General features: G+C 38.3%; 1 protein-coding gene across 1 annotated transcript; it reads left to right on the forward strand.

Moving 5' to 3' along the window:
* The first annotated feature begins 11,362 nt into the window (after positions 1-11,362).
* On the forward strand, positions 11,363-12,382 carry LOC124256875 (glycoprotein 3-alpha-L-fucosyltransferase A-like). Its single transcript, XM_046690844.1, has one exon. It carries the CDS (start codon positions 11,363-11,365, stop codon positions 12,380-12,382), a length of 1,020 nt encoding a protein of 339 aa, XP_046546800.1.
* Positions 12,383-13,586: the final 1,204 nt, after the last annotated feature.

Consider the following 13,586-nt stretch of genomic DNA (forward strand, 5'->3'; position numbering starts at 1 on the left):
TATGGCCAATGCGACATCGTCGCATAATGACCTCCTCAAATCTGGACTGACAACCCAAGTAGGTGTAACCAATGTAGGGTTTTATTGCATGTAATTTATTAATACCTACTTGGGTGTCCCACTTCTTCTGCATTAGATCGCGGATGTATGTTCTAATGCTGGCTTTATAATCAGAGTATGGGATAAGAAGTGGTGTCACAGATTTGTTGAGGGCTGCCTTAGCAGCAATATCAGCCATTGTGTTCCCAGAAATGCCAACGTGGCTGGGTAACCAACAAAAGACGATGTCGCATTGGCCAGTAGCAAGTTCATTGTACAATTCAATAATTTCTAATAAAAGTGGATGTTTGCAAGAAAGATTTTTAATAGCCTGAAGACACGAAAGAGAATCAGAAAAGATGATATATTGTTCATATTTACGGTGTTTATTAATATATTTAAGAGCTGTTAAGATGGCGTTTGCTTCTGCTGTAAATATAGAGCTGTTATCCGGTATTCTAGAAGATATTGTTCGGGATCCAATGACAGTGGCACATGCCACTGCGCCACCATCCTTGGACCCATCTGTAAATAAGGATTTGTATGTATTATATTTATTTCTTAATTGACTAAATTCTTGTTTATACTGTAATTCGTTTGTTTCTGATTTTTTAAATGTAGTTAATGTTAGATCAACTTGTGGCCTAACCAATTGCCAAGGAGGAGAAGAAAGAAGACGGGAAGGAGCTATAGTTTCCAGCTCAATGCCGGCATCAGAAATGAAGGGCTTAATTCTGTGCCCAAGAGGCGGAACAAGAGACGGTTTTTTGTTGTATAAATCCTCGTAGAGGGGATTAAAGACACAGTTAAATGCAGGGTTAGACTCGCTAGAATATAGTTTAGTTATGTATTGTAAAGATAATTTGATACGACGTTGTGTTAGAGAGGGTTCATCTGCTTCAACATATAGACTATCAATAGGAGAGGTTCTAAAGGACCCAAGACAAAGTCTTAGGCCTTGGTGGTGGACAGAATCAAGTAGTTTTAGGTTGCTTTTGCAGGCTCCACCATATACGATGGAGCCATAATCAAGTTTCGAGCGGACCAATGATCGATATAGGTGGAGGAGGGTAGCTTGATCCCCTCCCCACTTTGAGTTGGAAACAACTTTCAACAAATCGAGTGCCTTCAGGCATTTGGCCTTAAGCGATTTAATATGTGGCAAAAAAGTTAAATGGGAGTCGAAAATTAGACCCAAGAATTTGGCCTCCTTAACAACTTTGATGGGAGTGCCATTTAGAGATAGTTCTGGATCTTTATGCGGCTTATATTTTCTACAAAAGTGTAGACAATTAGTTTTTGACTTGGAAAACTTAAAACCGTTTTCAAGACACCATTTATTTATTTTATTTAAACACAACTGCAATTGCCGTTCAATAGTATGCATATTTTTACCACGACAAGAAATATTAAAATCATCCACAAAAAGTGATCCATAGATGGAATCGTTTAAAACCTTGGATAAACTGTTGATCTTGATACTAAATAAAGTGACAGACAAATACTGCCTTGAGGGATACCCTGATCCTGATTGTAATGGTCAGACAGGGTTGAACCCACTCGGACTTGAAATTGTCTGTCCTTTAAAAACCGTGATATAAAAAGAGGCAAACGGCCTCTGAAACCAAAGTCATGTAAATCCCTCAAAATGCCATGCTTCCAGGTCGTATCATAAGCTTTCTCAAGATCAAAGAAAATTGACACAGCATGTTGTTTACTTACTATAGCATTCTTAACAAAGGATTCTAAACGTACCAAATGATCAATGGTACTACGATTTTTCCTGAAACCACATTGAATATTGGTTAGAAGGTTATTGGTTTCAAGATACCAATTTAATCTATTATTCACCATACGTTCCATAGTTTTACAAACACAGCTAGTTAGAGAGATCGGTCTGTAATTAGACGGATCTGTATGATCCTTGCCAGGTTTTGGTACTGGGACTACAATGGCATTACGCCATGAAGGAGGAAATTCTCCAGACGTCCATATTTTGTCAAATATATCTAAAAGTGTCATCAGACATGGTTCCGGTAAGTGTTTCAGTAGCTGGTAATGTATATTGTCATCACCCGCTGCAGTGTCATGAGCTTGCTCAAGAGCAGTATGTAGCTCATGTAATGAAAACACTTCATTATAATCTTCACCGTTATTTGATTCGAAATTAAGTTTTGTCTTTTCCTGTTGTTTCTGATATCTCTGAAACTCAGGGACATAGTTTGCCGATGAAGAATTTTTGGCAAGAGTTTCGCCAATTTTATTTGCAATTTTAGACTTGTCAGTAATTAAATTATCACCATCTTTAAGATGGTGAACAGCAGAATTTGAACCTTTGCCTTTTATTCTCTGAATCATGTTCCACACCTTAGACATGGGTGTGCGTGAATTTATTTTGGAGACATATTTCCTCCAAGATTGTCGTTTGTTTTGTTTGAAGGTACGACGGGCCTTCGCATTGAGTATTTTAAATTTATTTAAATTATGGACAGTTGGATGATGGCGGAAATAATGTTCTGCCTTTTTCCTCGCTTTTCTGGCTTGTCTGCAGTCTGTATTAAACCATGGTTTCCGTACGTGTGGAGTAGTAGAGGATTTCGGTATACACTCATCAGCTATTTCCTTTAACACGTCAGCAAAAATCTTAATGGAATCAGGTACGTCACTGAAGAATTCAGGTCGTAATTTCGATTTACATATAGTTTGAAATAAGGTCCAGTTAGCCTTCGAAACATTCCATCTTGTATATGATGGAGAATCAGATGGAGTTATTTCTGAAAGAATAGTTGGGAAGTGATCACTTCCACAGAGGTCACTATGGACAGACCAACCAAATTCATTTAGGAGATCAGAGTCTGCAAGAGACAGATCTAGAGAAGAATAGGTTCCGGTTGCAGGATGCAGATAGGTGCTTGAATCATCATTGTATATACATAGGTCATTATTGGAGATAAAATCTTCCAGTATTTTACCTTTGGTATTAGTGTTATTACTACCCCATAGCGGGTTGTGACCATTTAGGTCACCCATAATAACACAGGGCTTCGGGAGTTGGTCATAGAGTGACTGTAGATCAGTCTGCTGAAGTGCCCCTGAAGGTGGAATATATACAGAGCATAATGTAAATGCTACACCCAGAGTAAGTCACACTGCAACAGCTTGGAGGTTAGTTTTAAGTGTAACAGGACTGTGAACAACATCCTGCCGTACAAGTATAGAAGATCCTCCAGTGGCCCTATCACCAAGAGGAGAAAAATAATGATAGGTTGTAAACTGGCGTAAAGTAAAATCATCCGTCTGTTTAAGATACGTTTCTTGCAGACAGAATGCCGATGGTGTTAGATCCTGAACTAATAGCTGTCGTTCATTGAAATTAGTCCTTAGACCTCTACAATTCCACTGCACAATATCAGTAAAATGACCTATCTTTTAGGTGGATTGATAGGGGATCTACCCCTCACTTTCTTCGAGGGCGACGAGCTACGTGCCCTGGGATAGGAGTCTTCGGACACTTCCATGTCCTCAAGTGATCTGTATTTATTGAATATGTTGATTGGATTGTCTGAACCCTTTGGGAGTCAGCCACTTTTTTTCGATGTGTCTGTTCGTGGTTTATTAGAACTTTGAACAGTGTTCTTTGAATTTGTTTTCGATCGAGTTGGTTGGGCTGACTGAGACGATGAGGGTTCCCCGGATAAAGATGAATCCTGACTAGATGACTGTGATGGAACTTCAGACAGGATGTCCACGGTATTTCCAGAGTTCAAAGTCTGAGTAGACTGTTCAGGTGTGAGTGACTGAGGTTTGTTGGTTTTTACCCACGTCAAGTCCGTTTGACAATGTATTGAACAGGTGGATACTGATAAGGTGTTTACCTTTGGGTCTGTGTCCGAAGATGATCTTGCAACTGATGCATATGAACCACATGGTGCTGTTGTCGCTTCCGTGGAAGAAATCGTTATGATATAAGTTGTGTCATGCAAAATCCTTTTGGTTATGATTCAAATACATATTTAACTACGAGTAGATAATATCTTTGATTTTCTAACTTGATGAAAACAAACCATAATCTCATTAATTCCAACAGACTTTAGCCCGTCACTTTACGATTTTCAAATATGGCGGCGCCCTGTCGCGAACATCCGCCAGTCTGAGGATAAATGCTATTTAGGTTTGTTTTCACCGAGTTACAAAATCAAAACTACTTTCTACTGGTAGTAAAATATGTATTCGATTGATGGCCAATGGGATTTTGCATGACATAGCTTATAACATAACAATTTCTCTCGTGGCAGCGAGGTGGGTGTCAATATCATACCACTTACAATATTATTGTAACTTCGACCACAACCTCGCTTCCGAGGAAGAAATCGTTATGTTACAAGTTTTGTCATGGAAAATCTTTATGGTCATCAATCATATACATATTTTACTACAACTAGTAAGTAGTTTTGAATCTTTAACGTCCGTGAAGCGATCTGAATACAAGTAAGATATCGTTTCAGGCTTCCACAATGCTCGCTTCGCACTCACAAACATAACCCATTTAGCACGAACTGCGGGTCCTGTGGAAAACTGTGCATGGTGACACCATCGCCCGAACCCTAGGAGCAATTGATGACAAAGCGACGATTCGGCATGTCGTCGTTGATGTCGAGAAATCATCAAAATGATGAGCGTGCTACACACTTTCTATACAACTAACTGAAAATCGTTCCTCATATGACGTCACTGCAGTGCTCTGGCGACAGAGTTACGAAACCTGTCTGTGGTTTCGTTGGCGGGCAAGAGTGAAGCAGGCGACTTTTTGGCAACTTTTAATCGCTCTGTACTAATTAACCACAAGTTTTTAAAGAATGAATTTGGTGTTCCGCATAAGTCTAACCACAAATCTTTCATATGTAATAGTTAAAAGAGTACAAAAGAACCAAAGTTTATTTGTTCTTTAACGGTACGTAATACTCACTCACGCCTCCCGTTTCGCACTTTCGTACTTTGGGTGAATCACACTTAATGTATATTATATTTATCTGCTTTTATGTCATAATTTACAGATTTTCCTTGCAGGGAGGATTCCATTCATATCTCAACAAAAAGAAGTGTCCATGGGATCAATCAGATTTATTCATGTACAACGCAGTGCACAGAAGACTTAACCCCCTGGATGCCGTGGTTTATTTTCTCTGAAGTTCCGAAAAATGAACGTTGAGCGAGAATTACTATAGTGATGCACTGCTTCTAGCTACGGCTATAACACGGATATGTAGAGTATTAAATTTCCTATCCGATGACGTAAATTTGAAGCACAAATACACAGGCGGTTTGGAAAGTAGACTTTGTTAAATGTTGTCCGCAATTTTGTTATGCGTTCAAAAGCAGTAAATGTCTCTGTTTACAGCGTGACGATTTCTTTATTTGGCATCTTTAATGAATCTTTGTGCGAATAAAATACTGCGCAATATCTAAACACATAACAATATATGAAATGGATCTGTATGCTTATGTATAACTTTCTACGTTCAATGTGAAAAAAAAGCTTGTTGACGAAAGTTGATTTTCCTCTGACGTCAAGCGACGACAGAGAGGGCACGCACGCACACACACACGCGCGCACGCACGCACGCACGCACACACACACACACACACGATGAGCCAATCTGTTTCAATACAAAAATGCCCATTGTAACAGGATACGTTTTGGTAGTATCACAAATAATAATGAATTAGGAAATAGCACATAAGAAAGGAGGTAATAGCTAAATGGATGGTCCTATCTACCTAGAAATTAGTTGTTAGATTCCCAAACTCTCTTGATTATGTACATGTATTTTGAATAACGTTGCATCATTATTAACAGAGATTGAGCCTTTTTTTTCAAATATAATGAAATTACTGAAAAATACGACACCACAATAGTTGCATGTTGTAAATATTTGGCAACGCCGGGGAAAGATGACATCTGTATGTTGTTTAGTATATATCTCACCTACTTTCCGTTCAAGGTATAAAAATCTCGGTTTATCATAGTATCATATGTTGTTTAGCTATCATTAGATCTTATATTCGTAATCTGATGGAGAAGAATTGAGTGAGTATTGTTTTACGCCACTTTTAGCAATATTCCAGCTATATCACTGCGGGGGACACCAGAAATAGGCTTCGCACATTGTGGCAGTATAAGTTGGACACTCAAGTAGGTATCAATAAATTACATTCAATAAAACCAACTATCGGTTGACGAGGTTATTATGCGAAGAGGTCGTATTGGCCACACAAGATATACGCATGAATATTTACTAAAAGGTGGGGATCCTCCGTTTTGTCTCCCTTGTGATATAACAATCCCAGTCAAACATGTCCTGCTTGACTGTTTATTTTTCCATCACAAAGGATAAATATTTCAGTGTCAAAATGGTTAAAGATCTTTTTAATAATGTTAACTGTCATTTCGTTATTGATTTCATAAAAGAAATTGACCTGATCGATAATGTTTGATTGATTTGTTTTGTAGATACATGTATATGCATTTGTGATATAGTCGACGTCTCGTCCGTCCGTCCGAAATCATTTTGTTTCTGGAGCATAACTCAAAAAACGTTCAATATTTTTCAACACAAATTGGTACATATACCAAAAAGAACCGAAAGTGGTGCCTTTTGCTACTTACAAATTTTTGTCAATTTTATGTTTCGCGGTTTCCATGGAAACGATTCGGACTCTGTCTCAAAAGGAGGGGTGCGGTTCGTTTCCGGAACGCAACTCGATAACCGTTCAATATCTTTCAACAGAACTTATTAGATATATGAGACATACCCGAAAGTGGTTCCTTTTACTATTTGCGGATTTTGGACATTCAAATTTTCCCCGGTTTCCATGTAAACGATTTGGACTTAGGGACCGTTAATAATTTATGGCTGGTGTGTGTGTGTGTGTGTGTGTGTGTGTGTGTGTGTGTGTGTGTGTGTGTGTGTGTGTGTGTGTGTGTGTGTGTGTGTGTGTGTGTGTGTGTGTGTGTGTGAGATATGAGCATTTTTGTGTAGAAGCATGTACAATGTGAATGACAACCCCCCCGTAAAATTCATTTAGGTAGTGATAAAAATTTTTTATGTTCATTATTATGCTCGGATTAGGCTTCTGATTGTTCATTATAATGTGGCTATTCTCTTCATAATTATACGAAGAAAGGTGAACGTAAAAATACCCGGGTACAGAACTATCAGAGGGATGCTTGCGATTGGGCAATTTTTAAAATAGTTTGGTACAGTTCTTGCAGAAATAAAGTGAACAGTTTAATATTCTGCAATGGGATTATTGGCAATATATAGTGATTACGCCGTGTATATTATAAAAAACAAAACGCGTATATCGTTAAACGTTTGTCACTAACACATACCTAGTGAATCATTAAACACCATTTTTAATAAAAAGATATAATACACATTTCATAACCGGAATAATTCCTAATAAATATGTGTGTATATACATTTAAAAATATATTTAATAACTATCCTAAAGTAAAACATTCTGTTGTACTAATATACTAGTATATTTTAAAGTATTTTTCTTTGAGAACATACAGATCTTATCAAATCTTTAAAAAATATATGGAAATAATCTCTATCAATTTATAGCATATTGGAAGAAACATTCGATCCATGTAACCTCTGAACTTTATACATGGAGGGGAAAGTATGCAGATTAACCTATGCTGCTGTGTAAAGGATATTGTATTAAAGGAAAAAATAGTCATTCACAATGGCAAAATGATATTTATACAGAACTATCTAAATATAATTGGATGGAAAACTATATACCGTTAAGAACAACGAATAAGACAAAGTTAAGATTTCCAACACCATAGTATTCATAGGACAACAGATAAAAAACTATTGAGCCACATATTCTTTCTGCAAATGAAACTGGAAATTCATTTGTTATTTGAATCCAGGTAAAACTAAAGCTACAATGTAGAAATAGTTGGAAATAAATCCGGTACTAAACTAAATGTAGAATAGAAGAAGAAAAATGTAATGATGTCTGAATTTAATATACCTTGCAACAAACATTACGTCTACACAAACAATTATCTCCATAATACTACCAAACTAAAACATACCTCCTGAAATCTATATCATTCAGAAAAATATACCTCATACACAGTCTGTGAATACGACAAATTTGGGACCTTGTTTTACATAACCATACTATATTTTACAGCTATGTCTAAATTCTCCGCAAGGTGTTGAACTTAAAAAATCGTGGTCCCGGGGAGTGAAAGTGACGTGATCGTGCCCCCTTAAGTGTCCTGTGCACTGATTAATAAGTGCCGTAGCTAGAAGCAGTTCATCACTATCGCAATCTCGCTCAACGTTCATTTTTCGGAACTTCAGAGAAAATAAACCACGGCATCCAGTGGGTTAAGTCTTCTGTGCACTGCGTTGTACATGAATAAATCTGATTGATCCCATGGACACTTCTTTTTGTTGAGATATGAATGGAATCCTCTCTGCAAGGAAAATCTGTAAATTATGACATAAAAGCAGATAAATATAATATACATTAAGTGTGATTCACCCAAAGTACGAGAGCGCGAAACGGGAGGCGTGAGTGAGTATTGCGTACCGCTAATGAAGAACTTCCTCCGATACGGACTATAGAAATTTCGCGCATGCGCACAGCATGTCAACATGTCAGCTCACTATCGATGAAACAAGAACTCAACGTGTTTCAGGCGCATTAATATCTAAATGTATAATCACAAAAATATGACAGTTACGTATATGTATAGGGAAATTATCTTGGAGTACATCGATATCGACTTTTCAGTCAAAAACCTACAGGAAATATATTTAAAAACTCTCAAGAAAATACGAGGGGTAATTGGCCACTAAAATCTGAATAGGATTTATGAAGGTGGTGTTCTCGGCAGCGATGTAGGGTCATGTCTTGACTGTATAGGACCGCATCGCGGCTCTCGGCTAAGACGACGTGTGAAAAAATAAGGTCAATTCATCCTTTTTGTTTTATTTCTGCATTCATTCTCATTCGGTTTACATCTTCAGAACACGTTCTGAATACATGTGACACAGACTTGACAACTTGCGCGTTGGTGCAAACAACTACTTTCAACTTCAAGACGAAAAGGACGCAATTGAACGATTGACTGCAACAGGATAGAATATATTGTTTACAACTGTTGCTTATCAAATAAACATTAAATACATGTATTATGTTGAGAAAAATAAAGTGTTTCGATATCATTTTGTATCACCTCTCCCTCCACATTCTACCCTACAGTCTACACTGCACGATATCCGCGTCCGCATGCGACACTACATTCACAGAAAAACCGAATTAGAGTTACCTGCCATGACCTGAGTGGGAATTGACATAAAGCGCTCATAATATACGTAATCAATTTGGCCTCAACAGTAGTAAAGGCTAAAGACCCATAGCACACGGAGTTTACGATGCATTATTTTTAGAATTATGCATGTTTCGTTCAACATTTTGAACACAGAACTTAAAAGAAACAAAAAAATACAGTTAGCTGTGATCGAAGTAATTACACAGAAGATAAATGCTGTAACATATGACAGTTTTGTGGAAGTTCCTGATACCGTTTGTCATTATATAGCAATATGATATTCATCTGTCAAAAGTATCCGTAAATACTTTTCATAAATAATCCCATTAATACCCTTTGTACCTTCTGTTTATGATAATAATAATAATCTGTCGATCTAATTTGCGCTAAATACACACCGACGGCATGCTCATAGCGCAGAAATATTATTACCCCGCTAAAAGGATAACAGTCGCATGACTTATCCCACCGGGTACCCATTTTCTGTTGGGTGAACAGAGGCAAGTTTGAATAAAACTCAGTAACATGCATGTTTATAACCGCTTCGGAATTTAGTGATACATCCATAAGGTTTTTTACCCGTTAAGGTCCGGGTTAGAATGAATCTTCAGTAACCCATGCTTGTCTTAAGAGGCGACTAACGGGATCGGGTGGTCAGGCTCGCTGACTTGGTTCACATGTCATCGGTTCCCAATTGCGCAGATCGATGCTCATGATGTTTATCACTGGATTGTCTGGTCCAGACTCGATTATTTACAGACCGCTGCCAAATAGCTGGAATATTGCTGAGTGCGGCGTAAAACTAGCCTCACTCACTCGCCATACGGTTTTTATCGGAAGTAAATAATATTTAACATCAGAGAGCGAACTGAAGGTAGTAGACCTGATTAATATATAACAACGAAACATTGCTTGCCTTTTCACTGGTCTAATGTCTATTTAAAAAACACAGTATATCGCCGAACTCTTGATCTGACCAAACATAATGTAAAGCGAATTAATACACTTCATCACAATCTAGGCATAGCTGGTAGGGTGATCGTGTGGCTGTGCAATCTCAGGAATTGCTTTGTGAATGTTGGTGCTCAAGCTTCCTCTGCATGGATGAGGGAGTGAGTATTGTTTTTTACGCGGTTTTTAGCAATATTCCATCAATATCACCGCGGAGGACACCAGAAATGGACCTCACTCATTGTATCCATGTGGGGAATCGAACTCAGGTCTTTAGCGTGACGCGCGGACACCATAACCATTAGGCTGCCCCAGCGCCCCCTCTGCATGACATACTGGACGTCTTTGTACAGTTCCACCAGATTTTGTTCTTACGACTTGCATGCTTACTGCTTTTATAACATTTGAGAAGTCACCCAGTAACGACTATATTAACAAAGCATAATCAAAGTCATATACTAAGTAAATAGTTTATATAAGAAACAGTTATAGAGCGTTTTCTAAGGAATTTTACAACCTACTCATATACAATATTGTATTGTGGCTTTTTTTCCTGTGAATTTTTATCCCTGATTTTTTTCCTGTGACTTTCTTTCCTCCTTTCCTTTAAACAGGGACTACACTATTTGGCCTGGTTCCTGATTATAAGGTGTTATAGGCTAACATTCATAGTCCGATTGGATTAACAATATCATCATTCAAATACATCAATATGTACAAGTATGATTAAACTGTTTATACGGAAATTATCTCTAAGAATGGACTATGATAAGTCAGCCAAGTACTTTTCTATGGATGACGATCGCAATCTGCGTCAGCTATTGCAATATGCCCAAACGAGAGGATTGACCTGTTAAAATACCTCTCAGAGTAGATGTTGAATAATTGACAGAGGCTTTAGATGAAATATATGAATGTGAATATGAACACAAATTTGAATATGACTGTATATAACTTTCAATGTCCTTATCAAATGCATTCTATTGTGTTTCAGCTTCGGTCACAATGAATTACAAGTACAAAATATGTTTCGTAATATGCCTGGTGACATCTCTTGCTGCTACAGCGTTCTACATGACAAGTTCTCAATTAGAAGTGTTTCTCTTGCAAACGTCCAGTTCAACAACACTGAAGACAAGACAAGTGTCCCTCTTTGAGGTGTCTCTCAAGTATCCCCTCGTGCTTCATAGACGGAGTGTGAACATTACTTCAGCAGGTTACGAAACGCGGAAACGTATTGTGTGGATGAACGTCCCACCTTGGTACAAGACTGTAAAGTCCTTTGACCACTGTTACCTTCGTTCGTGTGAAATAAGTACGAACGAGGCACACATTTCATCTGCTGATGCTGTGATTGTCAATGGCGTTAATTTGCCTTCATCAAAACACCCAAACACCAACATGAACCAGGTGTGGATTATGTATGGGTGGGAAGCACCTCTTCACTATCATTCAAACACGATTTTCCGTTCTGACTGGAATGGACGTTTTAACTGGACATTGACGTACCGCCTGGATTCGGATATACCCTTTCCTTACAATAGGATCTTGTATACAGGAGGCACTGTGAATATAAGTGATGTTCTAAGACGAAAAAGCAGATCAATAGCTTGGTTTGTTAGTAACTGTGGTACTCCGTCAAAGAGGGAAGTGTATGTTAAAGAACTGCGGAAATATATTGATGTCGACATATATGGTTCCTGCAGATATAACATGAGTTATCACTGCCCCAAAGAAAGGCCCTTAGAGTGTCTTGGTCTGTTAAACACAACATATAGGTTTTATCTTTCGTTTGAAAATTCCCTTTGTAAAGACTATATCACAGAAAAGTTCTACAACACGTTCATGACTTCAGCTATTCCCATCGTTCGTGGAGGCGCTAACTATACACGTCTTCTGCCAGAAGGAACCTTCATCAACACGGCATCGTTCGACAGTCTCAAGAGTTTGGCGAACTTTATCAAGTATTTGGAGAGAAATGAGACAGCTATGGGGGGATATTCTAGAAAAGAAACTCAAATATGAATACATTAGATCAGCAGAAACAGATTTTGATTGGAGGTGTCAGTTGTGTGCCAAGTTGCATGGTAATATTACGAGAAAGCATTACACAGATATGAAACAGTGGCTTAAAACCGGAAAATGCCTAGAACAGCCAAACGATCTGCCCTAATGCTTGGTATTGAAAGGAACTTGTCCGAATCATTGCATATCATAACGTACATTTAACAAGAAACAGTGGTTTGTTATAGGTGATACTTTACTGTTCTGTCCTTATGATGAAGTTATGAACAGCGTTGCTCATTGTTGTCCACTCGTATACATCGATCTGCAGTGTAGATGTTTCTGACTGCAGCGTAGATCTTGATTCATTGAAATATTCAATCATTCCTTTTCACTAAATCTTTTGTTCGTCTTACCTGAATAAAATACGGATACACACGTAATTGTTTCTCCCATGTGTGTATTTGTTATCCTATAGAAAATGTCAGCATAATATTTGGCTACTAGTCTGATGAATGTGTTTTATGATGACAAATACATTGTCAAAACAGGAAGTACGAGAATACTAAGCAGCAGAAGAAACGTCAGTTTGGAATTTTCCTTCGCAGAAACGGATAACTGTAAACTCATTTAATGTTTTGATTGTATATTTTTGGCAACATCGCCAACTTTACCTGAGCAAAGACATTTCTTCCCAAACTCAGAATGGAACTCAGGAAATGGTTTCAAAAACGCAACCTGATCTCGGAGATGGTACGGTGTTCTCCATGTTTTTCATGCAACTCATGCTGCAAATGCTGTTGACAAGCTCTAGCCCTATAAAGTGCACCCCCGAACCTGGTTGAAACATTCACATTACAACGTCAGCAGCATACCGTGTCTCACGACAGCTCAGAGGAACCAGGCGCTAGGAAGACTTGAAGCTGTCCACACTGCACAAGCCGTTGCCAATAACTTCCAGGTCACTGTTCGGACCATCTACAGGCTGCAGCAACGTTTCCGGGCCACCGCCACCACAAATGATCGCCTATGTACTGGCAGACCAAGGGTGGCCACAAGACGACAAGCGCCACAGGGACGTGTCACGCCTAGAAACAGCATTAGAAAGACATAGGACATAGGTATATAGACCCTACTCTAGTACTATATAAAAGGAGAGAGATGTAACGAACCACCCCCTCCTCAATCAAAGTTGGATTTCTTCACGTAAACTATTTTTAAGGCC

The sequence above is a fragment of the Haliotis rubra genome, unplaced genomic scaffold (assembly GCF_003918875.1).
Source record: "Haliotis rubra isolate DU_JTF1 unplaced genomic scaffold, ASM391887v1 Scf641, whole genome shotgun sequence".
NCBI classification, from domain to species: Eukaryota; Metazoa; Mollusca; class Gastropoda; order Lepetellida; family Haliotidae; genus Haliotis; species Haliotis rubra.